This window comes from Tetrao urogallus (genome assembly GCF_951394365.1).
Source record: "Tetrao urogallus genome assembly, chromosome: 6".
Classification (NCBI taxonomy): Eukaryota; Metazoa; Chordata; class Aves; order Galliformes; family Phasianidae; genus Tetrao; species Tetrao urogallus.
Window position 1 is genome coordinate 38,592,941 of NC_136819.1, and position 18,197 is coordinate 38,611,137.

Genomic DNA, 18,197 nt, shown 5'->3' on the forward strand with positions numbered 1-18,197 from the left:
CCACTCTCTGCGCCCGGCCCTCCAGCCAGCTCCTTACCCAGCCAAGAGTGTACCCATCCAAGCCTCTGACTGCCAGCTTCTGCAGGAGAATGCTGTGGGAGACAGTGTCAAAGGCTTTGCTGAAGTCTAGGTAGACCACATCAACAGCCTTTCCTTCATCCACCAGATGGGTCACTAGATCATAGAAGGAGATCAGGTTGGTCAAGCAGGACCTGCCCTTCATGAACCCATGCTGGCTAGGCCTGATCCCCCGGTCACCCTGCACATGCCGCATGATCTCCCTCAAGACGATCTGCTCCATAACCTTCCCTGGCACCGAGGTCAGGCTGACAGGCCTGTAGTTCCCCGGATCCTCCTTACGACCTTTCTTATAAATGGGAGTCACATTGGCAAGCCTCCAGTCTTCTGGGACCTCACCAGTCAACAAGGAGCGCTGACAGATGATGGAAAGCGGCTCGGCTATCACCTCCGCCAGTTCCCTCAGCACTCTCGGGTGGATCTCATCTGGCCCCATCGACTTGTGACAGTCCAGCTGGAGCAGTAGGTCTCTGACTGTTTCTTTCAGAATCGCAGGGGGGTTAGTGTGCTCCCCGGCCGAGATTACCAGGTCAGAGAGAGGGGTATCCTGAGGATAACTGGTCTGACTTTTAAAGACAGACGTAAAGAAGGCATTCAGAACCTCCGCCTTTTCCTTATCCTCAGTGGTCACATTCCCAGCCTCGTCCAGCAAAGAGTGGATATTCTCCTTTGTCCTCCTCTTACTGTTAATGTATTTATAAAAGAGTTTCTTATTCCTTTTCACACCAGCAGCTAGGTTAAATTCAAGCTGGGCTTTTGCCTTTCTGATTTCACCTCTACACATCCTAACAACTTCCCTGTATTCATTTTGAGTGGCCTGTCCCTCTTTCCACAGGCGGTAGATTCTCTTTTTCTCCCGGAGCCTCAGGAATAGCTCCCTATTCATCCACGCCGGTCTTCTTCCCCGCCGGCTCATTTTGCAGCTCAGGGGGACTGCCTGCTCCTGCGCCCTTAAGACTTCCTTTTTGAAGAGCAACCAGCTCTCTTGGACCCCTTTGCTTGCTAGGACTGAATGCCAGGGGACTCCCCCTATTAGTCCCCTGAACAATTCAAAGTCCGCCCTCCTGAAGTCCAAGGTAGCAGTATTACTATTCCCCCTCCAGGCTCCACCGTGAATCACGAAGTCTATCATTTCATGATCACTCTGTCCAAGACAGCCTCCAACCTCCACATCTCCCACCAAACCTTCCCTGTTTGTGAACAGCAGGTCTAGTGGGGCAGTTCCTCTCGTGGGCAAATTTACAGGCTCAAAAAAGAAAAAAAAAAAAAATCCCAACCAACTTGCTGCCTTTCAGATGAATATTGTTCTAGAAGAGAACAAGAGTTGAGATGTGACTGCCATCTATCATAGCAATCTACTCCTGTCACCAGAAATGCAGGTTACATAGGCCTGTGGTATGTTCTTGATTCTGACATCTCTGGTCTCAAAAATGGCTGTTGCCTCCAAGGACATTTTCCTTTTTGCCAAAAATGCTAAAAGAGATGACTGGTTAGAGCTATGGAACTATATACTCTTCTAGTTTTCATGTTACTGGCTATCATGCCATTGTGGCCTGATGCAGAGTCTAGACTGAGGCTGGAGATTTTTGCTGACCATCTTCCCAAGTGAGAAAGAACAGTTTTTAGAGATAATTTTTCATCTTCCTAGGCAGCATTAGGTATGTTTGGGAACTCTGATAGCTGGCACTGCGTTGATCTATGCTTGAACCTTGTATCAGCAAACTGCAGCCATGAAAAGGGAACAGTTCTTCACTTTGAGCATTTGTTCTACAGCACAGTGAGTGCAGCCCTGGAGATGATAGATAATAAATGTTTCTATGCAATTGAAATTGTCCCATTCACTCTAACTTCAATATTTACATGGGTGTATTGTGTTTAGTTATACACATGCTGCAACTATTGCTTGTAAACATCCTCATTGCAGCATAAAATTAAATACATGTGCTGGTAAACTCACTTAAATCTGAAGGCATCTCTCCACCAGAAATTCTTCACTCTTTACTTTATTCTTACTGCTTTTGGGTAGAAGTTAACCTTTGCAGCATGCTCTGAAGACAACAGTGAATTGTTTTCCCACTGGGGCCAGTTTTTAGACATTGCTTTTACCAAAGCTCAGGCTACCTAAGATTAGTATAAGTTTGATGTGTAGAGGACACTTTGAAGGATTATAACTGCTGCTATGTGAACTGATATTCCTGTTATATTTTTTGAAGTATTGCTGGCACTACTTAATTTTGTGTTCTGTGTACTCACTAATGCTGAGGCAACAGCAAAAGGAAAACATAGTGTGTGTATATATGTATTTTTCAAAGTTGCAGCTTGCACAACTAAGTAGTTGAATACTGGCTCAGGACCAACAGAGGCTTATGACATGGGTAGTTAAACTCTATTCTTGCCTAGAAAATAACAAAGAGAAACCTATGCAAGTTTGTGAGATTCACAAAAATATTGTGACTCTTCTGCTTGTTTGTCTTGTGGTTTTGGCTAATTAACAAGCTCCTCCCTCTTTCCTTTTCCACTCCCCCCCTTTGCACTAAAGTTAATGATGACTTTAAAACAGGGTGAGATGAATTCTCTCATGAACATGATAGCTGCTTGTCCTAAAGAGCACCTGAGAAAGATTCACCAGTTGAGCTAAAAATTGAATCATTCCTGTTGAGCTAATCTTCCTCAGCATGTTTGGAATTTTTGTTTGCTATTTATTTATTCTATGATTATTCCCGGGTCCCTTGAATTTTCTGCTGCATAAAAGAATGGCGTTTTAGCGAGAAACTGATTTAACCAAGGCATGTTCCTTTCCTTCCACTCTTACCTTGCAGTGCTATGCAAACAACTTGTGTGGCCTCACTCTTTGCCCACTTTCCTCTTCACCCTCTTTATTCCTTGATTGTTACATAAAGACAGAAAAGTTTAAAGTCTTCATTTAGGTCCTTTCTTCTCTCCTTATTGTAGCGAGAGAGACTTGGAGGAAGTGCTGACATTTTACACACAAAAAAGTAAGTCAGCAAGTGTCTTCCTAGGAACAAACTCCGGGACCACAAAACCCAGGAACACCAGTAACCAGTCAGAGAATCAGCCTCAGGGGGGTAAGTGTTGCAGGCAATTTTGAGATTATGTTGCCCAGACTAATCCAATTTCACTTGAGTCTGTAGAAAGAGAAAAGACCATCCAGAATGTTATTCAAATTTCTGGAGGTTGTGTTTCTTTTCTTTTCTTTTTTTTTTTTCTCATCAGTGATTCCATAATTTGAAGACTAGAGTTAGTGCACTCCTAACTTCTTTCAGTGATGTGGTATGGCATGGGACTAGCCTTTATAAGGAACTCTAGATATGATGTTTGTGACTAATATCAGAATGTGGAAATTTGAAGATACTGAAATTAGAAATGTGAAATCCTGTAATCAAAATAAGAAATGAGAGTAACCAAGACCAATTCAATTGTGCTACCTACAGTGATCACTGTGAAAGGAGGGTGGAGTCTTCACATTTGAGTCTAATTAAGTATTCCCTAGAAGAAAGTGCAATATCAGCTGTGCACTTCTAGTCATCCTTGTTGCTGTATGTGACAGTACAATTATGATCAATATTGTTTCATGGTCTACAATATTAGCAGGAAGGTCCATTATAACAAGGTTTTAATTCTGCAGTCCTATTCCATCTTCTAACTCCTAATTCCTAATTGTTACAGATCACCCTGAGGTGATGAAAAAAATAAAAGGTGATCAACCCAAAGGTTCAATTGCAGATCTGCCTGTAGAAGGAAGAGTAAGAGACTGTAAACCCAAAGAAGTGAAATCAACCTGTGAGTGAACTGACTTCATTCATCATCAAATAAGAAATGAATGCATATGCTGTTTTTAATAAATACAAATGTGGGTACAAACTGAAGTATTTGAATGCTCAGTTTTGGGAAACATTCTGCATCTTTTTCTTTTAAACCCAAGAGGTACTGTAGGGTGAGCAGTATGAGTGAGTTAGCAGCACTTCTGTGGGGAAAAATCTAGATATGATAAGCTTTGAAAGAAGATGTTTATCACATAGAGCTGCCACTGTTTTTACTTACAGATGAAGTCATTTTGTCTTCAGTGAGTCTATGAACAGAGGTATCTCGAGTTTGTTGTTATCATCTGAAGGACCTCAAAAGCAGCTTCTCTAATGTAGTGTACTCACTGTCTTTTTGTAGATCCAGAAAGATCCACCTTCTCCTTAAATGCTGAAGTGAAATTACCTCGGTGCTGCCCTCCTAGCGCTGCTTCCTCTGCTTCTGGTGCCACGTTCCGGAGAAGTACCAGTTCCCAGTTACCATCTCAACCTGCAGCCTCTGGAAATCCACAGGTGCCTGGTCACTGTTCATTGCCGACTCCTCCAAGTGGTCTAAGGATAATTCATTCCTCATCTTCCCTACCTTTGTCCCAGAGCCAGAGCACAGCCACTGACTGCTCTTCTGTCTTCACAAACCCAATGTCCAGTGAGGCTTCTAGCCTTGCAGGGTTACATCGTTGTTCTGGTAGCTACACCATTGGCCCACTCTCATCTTTTCAGAGAGCTGCTCAGATCTACAGCCAAAGACTGTCCCGATCAACCTCTGCAAAAGCAGGTGAGTGTTCTGTGTTGCATAAAGACTGGCTGGTGCAGTATAAAGATTCTGTAATCTGTGTTCTGGAATAGGTGGGAATTTTACATTTCTGGAATTGAGTCTTGTTCAAATAGTGCTAAATTTCTCATGGAGAAGTGTGTGAAGCACACACTTGTTCGTAAAAAAAATGTCCTTTTACTGAGAAGATGAATGGGGAATTGAACTTGTTTTGAAAAGCTGGGAAATAAAGTATTGTGTATTTTTTCCTGTCTGTATTACTATTTTTTGTTTATCTTTAGTGATTTCAGTGTAGTTTCAGTTAGCAGAAATCCTTCCTCAGTCTATGTGCAGTTCTTAGTTCCTCATTTTTCTCTAAAAGAGGAGTCTCTTAGTCAAACTTCAGAATTGCTGAATGCTTAAAGGTGTGTCGAGATCACAAGAAATGTAAGATCTAAGTGGATTCAGACACTTCTCCTTTATTGTTCTGGGATAGCACATAGTTAAGCAATTTAACATTAGATTGTTACGATTTTGAAAGGTAGAAGAAACTAGAAATTTATGGACACAGACGGTAATCTGTTCAGAAAGTTTTGGGAACCATACGCAATACGCATGGTCCTGGTAACGTGTTTTTTCTCTGAAATGGTACTATATGTTTGCTTTGAGTTCTGCAACAGCACATTTTCACTAGAGTTGCTGTATTTATAGTGACAAACTTTCTAGCATTAAAATAAATCTGACTTCCCAATTCCATTGCTTATTTAAAGGAATCCATTTGTTTTGAAGGAAAATCATTATAGATTTAACATGTGCAACAGGTAGCCAAAATTCTCTGGCACTATGTGCTATTAAATACATTATGTTGAAGAGAATGTGAGTTCAGCATTGATTAAAGCTCATCTAGAGAAAACCTACACAGAATAGAAGGCTGTATTCTCCCTAGAACCCGCAGGAGGTGTTGTACCTGCTTTTGAATCTGTGTGAACAGCCGATTGAGGGAGTCAGACATACTATTAGACTGGATCCAGAGGAAGACCATAAAAATTATCAGAGCCAAAACAGCTTTTCTCTGAAGGGGGACTCTGAGGGTCGGGGTTGTTCAGCTTAAAGGTCTCTAAAGAGACCTCATAGTAGCCTTCCAGTACTTAATGGGAGCCTGCAAGAAAGATGGGGGTAAATTCTTTACCAGGATTTGTAAGATAAAATAAAGGGGAATGGTTTTAAAGGAAATAGGATAGATTTAGATTAAATATAAGGAAGAAATTCTTTACTGTGAAGGTGGTTAGGCACTGGAACAGGTTGCTCAGAGAGACTACGGATGTCCCTTCCCTGGAAGTGTTCAAGAATGAGACCTTGAACAACCTGATCTCTGGAAGGCATCTGCTATGATTGAGGTTTGGAACTAGGTGATCTTTAAGGTCCCTTCCAACTCAAACCATTCAGTGATTCTGTGATACTGCTCACCAAGTATGACTGAAGTATGACTGAATATTTTGTTGATTTTTTTTTTTTTTTTTGTAGGTATGCGCCACCGCAGTCCAAGTGGGCAGCGTGTGAGTTCTGCCATGATGAACAAAGGTACAGAAGATGCTCCTTCCCTGGGCAAACGTTACAGCCCCAGTATGGTAGCAGCAGAACTGCAGCAGCTGGCAGAAAAACAAGCAGCTTGTCAGTATTCCCCACCAAGCCACATCAGTCTCCTTACACAGCAGGTACGTAAGCAGTAGAATCTCTGTGACAGGCTTCTGTGTCAGCACTGAGCTGGGCCAAGTTGTGTTGGAAAAAGTAAATTTTAAAAATTTATTTCTGTCATATTGTTATTTTGAAGTGCTTACAGTGACCAGAATTTTGATTTTCTGTGAAATTACAAGAACATTGCAAAAATCCTTTTATAGAAGAAAGAGAAATTGAGCAGAGGATTAGAAAATTGTGATATCCTAGAATCCTTACAGTTGGGACATTTTAAGATCATCTAGTCCAACTCTCCTGCAATGAACATGCTGGGACATGACAGACAGATCAGGTTGTCCGGGGCCTGATCCAGCCTTGCCTTGAAAATCTCCAGGGATGGGGCATCAACCACATTTCTGGACAATCTGTCCCAGTGCCTCACCACCCTCACTGCATAAGACATTTTCTATATATCCAACCTAAATATACCCTCTTCGATCTTGAAGCCATTTCCCCTTATTCTGTCACCACAGACCCTGCTAAAGAGTCTGTCCCTTTCTTTCCTGTAGGTCCCCTTTAGACACTGAAAGGCTGCCCTCAGGTCACCTTGGAGACTTCTCCTTGCTTAAGTCCCAGTTCTCTTAGCCTGTCTTCACAGGAGATGTGTTCCATCCCTTGGATCGTTTTTGTGACGCTCCTCTGGATGTGCTCCAACATGTTTATGTCTCTCGTGCACTGAGGACTCCACATCTTGACGCAGTACTCTAGGTGAGGCCTCACCAGTGCAGAGCAGAGTGCCAGGATCTCCTCCCTCATCCTGCTGGCCACGCTTCTTTTGATGCAGCCTAGGATATGGTTGGCTTTCTGGGCTGTGAGGGTACATCGCTGGCTCATGTCCAGCTTCCCATGCACCAGTACCCACAGGTCTTTTCTCAAAGGGCTGTACTCAATCTTTTCATCCCCCAGCTTGTATTGGTAGTGGTTAATGGCAAGATTAGGACTATTGAGTTGAGGGATGTGGTGGAGGGTAGTGAAAGAGAGTGACTATTGAAAATATTACTACTACTGCGGGCTGCTTATTTTCCAAAGGCAAGAACTTCTACATGCTTGCTCAGTGCCTTTGACTGTCTGTGTTGTACCCAGCTGTGTCTTGGGGGTGGCTGTACTCTAATACAATACCTTCTTCCAGGAGCAGCTGGCAAGGTTGTTTTCCATTCCACTTCTTGTAAGAATTGCTTCTACTATCCAAGCTTTATAGTGTACTATATCCTGCTGTCTGTAGTAAATTTTATTTATTAAGTCAATTGGCTGCTGAAATGACTATGTTCAAGGGAAATTTTTAAGTGTAAGTAGCTGAAGAGCCTTGAACAAGGAAGTTTAACATATGTCTTTAGAAAACAAGACTGTCTGTGGTTATATCAGTTGGCTTGTCAGTCCTCTTTAGTCACTTCTGAAACACCAAGTGGGAACTTCATACTGATCCTCATAAAGTAAACAAGGTTTTATAAGATGGGAGGTGGAAGATAATGTCCTACTAATGTGGTTTCATAGTTACCTGGTATGAACTTCATCTTCAGTTCTCACAATATGCAGTTTTCCATTTTATTGGTTTGTGTTTCTGAAAAATAGTTTATATAATATCATCAAAAATTATCAGTGCATAATCATGCTTACAATGAGGAGAAGCTAAGGTGTGCCTCCACAGTGGTATACAGTAGAAATATTGATCTAAAACCATTAAGAATTTGTAGTTAATCCACTTCATCTTTACATGGTGACTTACTGTATGGTTTCCAGAATGTGGGGGAGATAAAGGAAGAGTATTCCATCTTGGACTAGAAAATAAGGAGTTCCTGGGGTAACTTTTGTAATTGTATTTAATGAAAAATGCTTTTAGGACACACTCAAGTATGACGAACTCAAGTTATAGAATCACAGAATCACCAAGGCTGGAAAGGACCTCTAGGATCATCCACCTATCACCAATATTTCCATGTCAGTACAACATCTAAATGCTTCTTGAACACCTCCAGGATCTTCTCTCACTCGGAGAAGAAGCATTTCCTAACGTTCAATCTGAATCTCCCCAGGCACAACTTCAGGCCCTTCCTTCTAGTCGTAGTACTAGTTACATGGGAGAAGAGGCTGACCCTCACCTCACCACAACCTCCCTTCAGGGTGCTGTAGAGAGGATAAGGTCTCCCCTGAGACTCTAAACAATCCCAGAGTAAACAATCCCAGCTCCCTCAGCTGCTTAAGGCCCCTCACCAGCTTGCCCTTCCCCAAGGATTCACTCCAGGACCTTGATGTCTTTTTTTGTAGTGAGGGGTCCAAAACTGAACACAATACTCAAGGTATTGATTGCCAGGGGGAGATGTGCTGGGATGCCACTGGAATCAGATTTTCTTAATTCTGCCATTGTACATTACTAGCATAATGGAGATATAGTCTAGCTCTGTGGAAATAAGTCTTGGATAATAGGAGTATTAGAGAGATCAAATAATTTCTTTTGTACACATTTCCACTGTAGTAGGTACAGAGGAGCTGTATTTTCTTTCCAGGTAATGAAGTGAAATTACTATCAGAAGAAAAGATAGACAAAAAATATTTAGTGAGACTTCTATGGCTGGATGAGTATACCTTTAAGAAATTAAAAGAAATGCAACATGTATAATGACAAAATTTCTATGGAAAGGTTGAGTTGGTGTTGAAGTGGATACGAAGGACAGAAACATAACAAATGTGCTTATTGGTAATAAAGGCTGTACATGTTTCTATGTAAATTAAAGCAGCACATCCAGCTCCAGAACCAGTTGGCCATGCATTCAAATAAATAAAAATGAAGATAGTTTGTTTAGGGAGGAAATAGAAATGCAGGAGTTACAGAAGGCAGTTAGATAACAAGGTAAATAATGATGATTTTATTTGTGTTTCTCATCATAAGATAAGAGGGATATTCAGTTTAGTACAAAGACACCAGAGTGAAGACTGATAAAAGGGAACAGTTACTATAACACACCATATGCTTATCTTCTGAGACTTCCTGAAACAAGATGCCATAAAGGTCAAATGCTAAACAGGATTCAGAGCTATATTGTAGATTTATGTGGACAATATGATCTGGAATATTTACCTTAGAATAATGCATGCTTTTCAGATGACAAATTGCTAGATTTTAACATACAGAAGTAATGAGTTTTCCTTATCAAGTAGATGTTTCAGCTAACTGAAATGGAAATTGAAGTGTCTTCTATCCTCTGAAATGTGTCAAGCAGGACAGCAATTTTGCTGGGCCGTTGCTCTGAACGAGCTTTCTTCTTTAATGTGATGAGGAATGTGTGCTGTGCTTCTGTAACCATATTTATGACCTTTTCCTTACCACGTTGTTTTACAGTAGTCACGCTAAGTATTTCCTTTATGATAGCAGGATATCCGAGACACTTGTGAGGAAATCATTATCTGAAATCAGGGATTTCCCTGATTATGCATTGCAGATGATGGATAATTATTTTTACGAGATGCTGATGTCTTTGTCAGTATGTGCTGTGTAGTGGTTCAGCTGTAACACTGTCAGTGTGTCAATTCTATTTTTCATATTGTCCTGAAAATTTGCTTGTTTGATTTGCCTAGTGCCAAACATGAGCTAGGTTTATTCCTATTGGAATAGTGTTGGAGAATAACAGCAGGTACATTGATGGTGAATTTGGGAAATTAAACCCTTTCTATTGTACTGGGGCTAAATTGCTTTTGTTATCTTCTTTTCTAATATAAGATTTTTATTGGCTTCTACACTTCTTCAGGAGAAATGAAGTAAGATTTTTTTGTCCGTACCTATTACAGAAACACCAAGGTTGGAAAAGGCCTACATCTCTGGCAGGTCTTTGTCTGGAACATTTTCTGGAGACTGGAAGGCTTCTGCTCTGTATGCATATGTATATCCATACAGATGGATAGATGGATGGAGGCTGTGACCAAAATAATCTAGACTTATTTTTCTTCTGCTATGTTCCCTACCAGGCATGAATTCTAAAGCCTGTTCTTAAGGTGTGTTTAGCATAAAATATTTCCATGTGCTTGCACTGCAGGACCTTCTGGGGGAGAAAGTTAAAATGCACAGCATGTGCATAGATCCAGAGCCAGGTGACTGGATCCTGGGTATTTATATGCTTTCCTTTGTGAATAGCAAGCTACTTCTCTCTGAACTATGCTGCAAGGTAAAAAGAAGGTTTTATCCTGTAGTGCTGGATCTGTGTGAGGTCCCTATCACAGACTGGTGGCAAGGGCTGTGGTTGATATCTACCAGGCTGTAGTACTTTGTAGTTATTAATGCTCGTGTACAAAAAAATGCGTTGAATTGGCCAACTTTACCAGAAGGAGGAGAGAAGGAAGGGAAGCCTTGTGGGAGCTCTGCCCTTCTCTGTGAGGGAGGGTGTGAGATTTCAGGATTCAGCTATCATTAGGAATAGCTCCAATACTTCTAGCCAGAGAGTTCAATCTTAGGGATAACATCAGACCACCCAGGCAAGGGCCAGACCGAGCTGTCTCCATCTCAGTTATGCAAGCAGTCAGTGCCCAAGATCCAGCAGCCAGCATTCCTGCAAACAGCTGACAGGTCTATTGGAGGATGGAGTGCTCTCCTCATTCTATATTTTTCATTTGGACAGAAAACTGAAACTGGGAAGAAAAAGAGGAGTTTACTAAATGTTAGGACAGCGGAGAGGAAGTGAGGAATAAATGGAATAGGCAACTTACAGTGCCTCAGAGTGACTTTGTGGAAATCTTATGCCAAAGAATCTCGAAATAAAGAGCTTCAGCTAAACATTTACTGCAAAACTTTGTTACCCATCTCATCTACACAGTTTGAGACCCTGGTCTGCATTATCCTGGCCACAGAACGAACTGCCAGTGAGGCAAAATGCTGTACAGGTCCCAGTGGTCATCAGCTCCTCTGGTCCTGGACCTGAGCAGTGCAATGTGGTGGCTACAAAAAAGACAGCAAATGTTTTCAAAACGGTAGGGATATTTTCCTCACTGAATGCTTTTGGTGTGGTGGTGATTGTTTTTGTTTTTTTCTCCACTCTCAGTGTTAGTCCCTTGATTTGACTCAGCTTACTTTATCTGAGTCTTAATCTGACTTATTTTCCTTACGTAACCATTTAGTTGATTTTTACCCTTCTTCTGAGAGAGTGAGGAGGAGACATAGAGGAAGACAGAGGAAGAAGACATCTCAGTCTATAACCAGGAAGAGGAGCAAGAGCCCAAGAGATGAAGCCTGAGGTGTTTTTTTTTTTTTCTTTCTTCACAAAGCTGTTTGTACTGCTGCAGGGCCCCATCTTTTTCTCATTCTCAAGCTGTTAACACAAGAATTGACATGACTTCTAATGCTGCTAGCTTGTAGATTCAGTAATACAAATGATATCAGCAGAGGCTGTAGGAAGCAAAAATGTTAGTGTGGCTTCTGCAGTGCCAGAATTGGACCCTTCTGCTCTGAGTTGCTGAAGAGAACAGGAGCAGAGGCTTTTGTTACAGTGCAGCAATGTTTGCAGATCTACAGTCACTAAATGGGTCAGGCTGAGCAGCTAGTGCTTCTGTTATGGGAAGGATTACACCTTGATGAGCAAATATGCATTATCCAAATCACTACTGCTGGGAAGTTTGGAGCCAGTGTCTAAATGAAAGCCTGACTTTCTCAGGAGGAGGAAGAGGGGAGTTCAGCAATCCACAGCAGCAGTATGAACATAGGAGTTTTTTTCATTGTTAAATGGATGCATACGCTGGAGACTCTACAAAGGAATTTGCAAGTTTGTCAGGTTTCCCAGGAATGTCTCTGGCAGGTCTTTGTCTGGAACATTTTCTGGAGACTGGAAGGCTTTTGCTCTGTATGCATATGTATATCCTGTAAGCTGGTAAGCTCAGCAAGCAGAGAAGGAATGTCACAGGCCTTTGGCCAGATCAGCTTTGGTACACGCACGGATTTCACACTTTGCAGCCTTTTAGCCCCAGTTCTTCCCCTCTGACTGGTTGCCCCTACAACTTCAAATCTGAGTATAAAATGAAGCTATTTTAGTGAATGGGGTGTGGTCAGCAAGCTGACCTGGGTCACAAGAAGGCAGCCCTACAAAAACATCAGTACTGTGTGATTTCTCCAAAGAATTTGTAGTAGGTGTATTTTATGTCAGCTGCTCAGACAGTGAAAGTGTCTGTGTTTGAGATTGGTTTGGAGTTTCTGTTGACATTTCAGAAAAGAGTCAACTTCCCATATTGAAATTTTCTGTTGGATTTCAGCCTCTCAGTACCTTAAGGAAGATGGGCTGCAATGCGGATGGACAATTTCCAGTAGTACTGGAAGACCTGGGTGCTGTGCTAGATTAAGTCATACGGGCCTGGGCTAGATCGCAGATGTACATGGGTTCTCTGTGGTGAAGCCAAGGAAATGTAACGTGAAAAGTGGGTAGGGGACAGATTAATAAAGAATATTTATATTATTATAGTGTATGTCAGCCATCTCTGAAGCTGAACAAACAAATTGAAATAGTGCAACAAAGATCTACGTTTTTTAATATGGTATGTTGTTAACTCCTACCTCTATTCCTGGGATGTGAATATTTCACTGATCCCAAAAGCTTTGGGGGAATGTATGCCTAAGGAATGGTTGGCAGGTGAGAATGCAGTGACTAGGCAAGCCAGGTAGTGAAAGAAGAAATATTTGTTTTACAAACTATTTGGATATAAAGATTGCATTGATGGATGAACAGTAATAAGTAATAAAATAGGAAATTAGGGATTGACTCAGGTGGAAGGTGGGTCTTGAAGTCAAACTAAGCATACAGGGTAAGGTAGATCAAGAGACCAAGGAGAAGATCTCACAAACTATTAGACATTTTACACATTTTTTAGTTTTCTAATGGCACGCTTTCTTCTTTGAGCTTATTATGTAGTGTTGTCTTATTCTGTCTGAGGCACCAAAACTTAAAGATTCTGGTCTGTTCGTAACTCCAATGTTCTTCTAACTTACATATGTCTTAACCTCAATCCATGTCCCATCTTTCTTTAAAAGAATGGACTTTTTTCAATGAACTGTTAAAATAATCAAACTTGAAACTTTTTGGTAGTGTATATTTTGCTCCAAATTCGGGGGTGTTAGGTTTCTTCCAGTTTCAGATTATAAACTCTTCATCCTATTGAAGGCTTTTCTGGAAGAAACTATAAAGTCTATGATGACTGCATCCTTTTGCCTTTCTCTTAGTCTTGATCTTCAAACTGTCTTGACCTCTAGGATTCCTTTTCCTCCTCACCAGTCAGAATGACCCAAATAGAAGCCTGAGATGTGTGAAATAGAGAAGACGTGAATGTGGCTCCAAACAGAAGAAATGGCCTCATAGTCTGTAGATCTTTTGTCCTCAGCACATTGTTTATAGGCAACAGGATATGACTGACCTCTGGCAGAAAAATACTACAACAGTCAACTGGGGAGAGTGAAGTAGGCATCTTTGTGCTGTGTTGTTTGCTCACTGCTGTAACACAGTGATAGTGAAACTCAGGATCTGCTGTTCAGGCTGTTCGTAGTGAATATTTAAGTTACTTTACCATACTGCCAGAAGAGGCATAGCAACAACTTCAAGCAGTGATGTGTCCGCTGGTTGAGTCTTGCAAACTGATAAGAAAAACACCTGATCTTTTGGGACTCTTTACCTGAATCCTTGAAGGTTGATCTGTAGCACTGAGTTGTTTGCTCATTTATTATTACTATTGTTAACATTTGCTACTTTGGAAAAAGTAGAATATCTGCTTCTTTGGCCTATTTGAAACAAGATCAAGGTGAATTTCATTTAAGGAAAGATCAAGTACTCTAATGTGATTGAGAGAAGCTATTGAAAAAATAGTGTAATGTAGATCAAGAATGTGAAAGTTCCTCTTTAGACTCTCGCTTGTGATTTCTAAAAGGTTATTTGTCCACAAAATGCTGGTTTTCATTCTTCCTTTTTTTTTTTATTTGAGATATCATTTCATGGCACATGTGGGACAGCCAGGAGATCTGGCCCAGCTGTCTCTACCTAGACTTTAGCAAAGCCTTTGACACTGTCACCTACAGTACTCTCCTGGGGATGCTGGCTGCCCATGGCCTGGACAGGTACATTCTTTGCTGGGTAAAGAACTGGCTGGGGAGCCAGGACAAGAGTTTGGTGGTGAGTGGAATTAAATCCACCTAGTGACCAGTCATGACTGGTGTACTTCAGGGGTTGATATTGGGACCCATCCTGCTTAATATCTTTATTGATGATCTGGATGAGGGCACTGAGTGCACCCTCAGTAAGTCTGCAGATGACACAAAGTTGGGAGGAAGTATCGATCTGCCTGAGGGTAGGAAGGTCCTACAGAGGGGTCTGGACAGGCTGGGTCACTGGGCTGAGGCCAATGGGATGAGATTCAACAAGATTAAGTGGCAGGTCCTGCACTTTGGTCACAACAACCCCATGCAGTGCTACAGGCTTGGAGCAGAGTGGCTGGAAGGTTGTGCAGAAGAAAAGGACCTGGTGATTGGTCAATGCTTGGTTGAACATGAGCCAACAGTGTGCCCAGGTGGCCAAGAAGGCCAGTGGCATCATGGCTTGTATCAGAAATAGTGCAGTCAGCAGGAGCAGGGAGGTGATCATCCCCCTGCACTCAGTGCTGGTGAGGCCACAGCTTGAGTACTGTATTCAGTTTTGGGGCCCCTTACTGCAAGAAGAACATCAAGGCCCTGGAGTGTGTTTAGAGAAGGGCAGCAGAGCTGGTGAGGGGACAGAAGCACAAGTCTTACAAGGAGTGGTTGAAGAAACTGGAATTGTTTAGTCTGGAGAAGGGGAAGCTCAGGGGAGACCTGGTTGCCTTCTACAACTCCCTGAAGGGAGGATGTGGTGAGCTGAAGGTCAGCTTTTTCTCCCAGGTAAAAGCAATTGGACAAGAGGGAATGGCCTCAAGTTGTACCAGGGGAGGTTCTGGTTGGATGTTAAGAAAAGTTTCCTCTCTGAAAGAGTGGTCAGGTGCTCGAATGGGCTGCCCAAGGAGCTGATAGAGTCAGTGTCCCTGGAGGTGTTCAGGAAATGTTTAGATGTCATACTGAGGGACACGGTGTAGAGGGTAACATAGGTGGTAGATGACTGTTAGACTAGATGATCTGAGAGGTCTTTTCCAACCTTTATAACTTTCTATATAATTTCCCCTTTCAATTATAAAGAAGATCAAGAATTAAATTAAGGTTACAGAATGATACCCAAAAGTACTGGATACAAGAGTTGAGTCTTTTGTTTTTGTTAAATTTATTCAGAAAAATATTTCTGTGAATTAAGCAAGACCATGGACATCTGGTTCTTTTAAGCTTATGTATCTCTACTGTCAAGAAGGCAAGTGTATTGCTCACTTTCAAACTTGTTATTAAAAACAAAGAAAAAATGCTTTCTTCTTGTACATCCATGTAAATTAACGTCTTTTCCTTTTGAACTACATTAGTCCTTTTATTAGATTTTTTTTTTTTTCCTGCTACTCCTATTTTTGAAGCTATAAGCTATTCTTTTTGGAGCTTTCAGTATCTGCTTTTGTCCAGGTACCATACAATATCTTTTTTTAAACCAAAGAATTTATTTGTTGCTAAGTATTTGCCTCTGTATGAAGGATACTGTTGTGTCAGGTGTACTGGAGGGTTAATAACTGGAGAATGAAACCACTGCTGTGCACAGATGTGTTGGGGTTCCCTCAGCAACCCACTGAAGCAGTGTCCTGGCAAGCTAATTACAGCAGCTGAAATGTCTCAGCACATGGCACAGTAATAAGAAGTAACACCCATCTGGGTGGGCTGGCAGCAGCCAGACCTTACTATCTCGCTGGTGTTCTCTCCCTCATTCTGAATCCCTTGCCTGTCTTTAATCCTGCTGTATTTTAAACACCTGTCTCTCTGGAATGTGTGAAACATCCCTTTTACCTACACGAAACTATTTGCTCACCTGCTTTGCTTAGAAAAACAGCTTTCAAAAAAATAGTGGTTATAATATTAGAGAGGAAAGCATATCACATTAATAGAGCAGGGATGAGCTGATAATTCATCAGATTCGATGTGTCTTGGTATCAGAATGCTGGCGAGAAAAGGCTGGTTAAAGTCATTGTAGTTTTACATCTCTTTACGAGCAAAGTTGTGACTGCTGTTACTGACAAGCTAAGAATTGTATATATACTATTTGTTTCATGTACAATGTTGGCCTCTGTCTTCCTCATTTACTATTCGTGGTTGCTTTTTTTTGTTCAGATCATAAAAACGTGGTGGCCACAAACTGTCATTGTTGTGTATTTGTATGGTGTCTGGCACTATAAGACCTAGTACTGATTTGATATTTTCTATTGTTGCAATGAAAAGGCTTTAAATAATTAAGTCTACAGAAGGCTTAAATTTAAAGGCGAAGCAGAGGGGCCAAAGTGACTTCTAATGCTCTTTTCCATATGAAGTGGGTAGCACTGCTCATTTCTAAGCTTGCCCAGTGTGTTCTACTGTAAGACCTGGAAACTGTAACTTAATGAATGAGAAGAATTATGCACAGGCTGAAGGAAGAGTGGGATAGGATATAACTGGGAAAGAATATGGCAGAAGGAGGATCCTTTTGGAGAACTGGGCAGAAGAACAGTGTGTAATTGCAATAAATTAATTCTGTCCAGAACTTGAAGTGTTTTCTGAATTCAGGAAGTGGCTAAATGCCTTATAGTACTAAATTATTGAAAGGGTGACATCATCTTGTGTTGCCAATTACCATGTTAGTTTATGTTCTAGAGTTCAATCAGAGCAAATGGATTGTGCAGTTCTGCATAAGACTTGTAGGTGTGAATGCAGCATCACGCAACGCAGCTTGTATATACTTGTTTTAATTAGAGTAATTCCATGCAAACACTGGTAAAAGAGCATTGTTAGGGTAGCAAAGCTGGGAATTTGCAAGCTATGCTTATGCATTTATAAGAAGTTAAGTTACAATTGGATAACTTACCTTTGAGATCTGGAGTAGATACAGGGCTAGATTTTCAGTTCTTTCCAGTTGTCCTGTGTGCCATTGGTTACACACCTTTCAGCTGCCCCAGAAATGAGTGGGGTAATACAAACAAGTTGCCTTTTCCATATGACCTTAATCTTAGTGCATAGTTGTTCTGTACTTCTAAAAAAGCAATACGTGATCACATTGTTAAAGACCGTCAGCCTTTATAGCGTTTTCAACATTCATAAAATGTTTTAAGGTGCATTATTAAACTTCTGCAATAGTTGCCTTTACTGTATGAACTTAGGCTCTCTTCTGCAGACCAGCAGGCTGTGTATGCTCACAGTTCGATCCTTTCAGAAGACATGTGAAGAATGTTTAGAGAAAGAAACAATGAAATATGTTTTAGATGCTTAAAACAAATTCATGATTTCTTTAGAATTTGATAAAACAAACTTATACCAAATCTGACTTTAGGCTATCGTTGACTATTTTATATAGCTACTTGTGTGAACAATTTGAAGGTGGTGTGGGTAGAAATGTTCATTTGTGTGTGATAGAGTTAGACACTGAGTTTTAAATCAGATGTGCATATGTTGATGCGTTGTGCATTTACTGTGGAGTAGGGTATGGAGAGGACAGAGTGCATATGGCTTATTCGGTGACATAACCTGTGATGACTAGACAGAGTTCAGAAAGTGCAATATAAGCACCTTATTCGGTGACATAACTTGTGATGACTGGACAGAAACACTGAGTTCAGAAAGTGCAATATAAGCACCTGTCTTTTGCAGAGTTATTTTTTTAATATAGAAATTTTTTTTAACTGTGTCCTTGTTATCAGTTCTATAGCAGGATATGTTTTCCTGCTTTAGGATTTTT

General features: G+C 41.1%; 1 protein-coding gene across 1 annotated transcript in view; it reads left to right on the plus strand.

The window, feature by feature from the left end:
* TTLL5 (tubulin tyrosine ligase like 5) overlaps positions 1 to 18,197 on the plus strand; it is a gene marked incomplete at both ends in the record, with an annotated part of 117,359 nt that overhangs the window by 47,605 nt on the left and 51,557 nt on the right. Inside the window, 4 exons of the mRNA XM_079537529.1 lie at positions 3,031 to 3,164; positions 3,766 to 3,879; positions 4,261 to 4,674; positions 6,175 to 6,365. Coding sequence (XP_079393655.1) covers positions 3,031 to 3,164; positions 3,766 to 3,879; positions 4,261 to 4,674; positions 6,175 to 6,365 — 853 coding nt within the window. The remainder of the gene's footprint in view (positions 1 to 3,030; positions 3,165 to 3,765; positions 3,880 to 4,260; positions 4,675 to 6,174; positions 6,366 to 18,197) is intronic.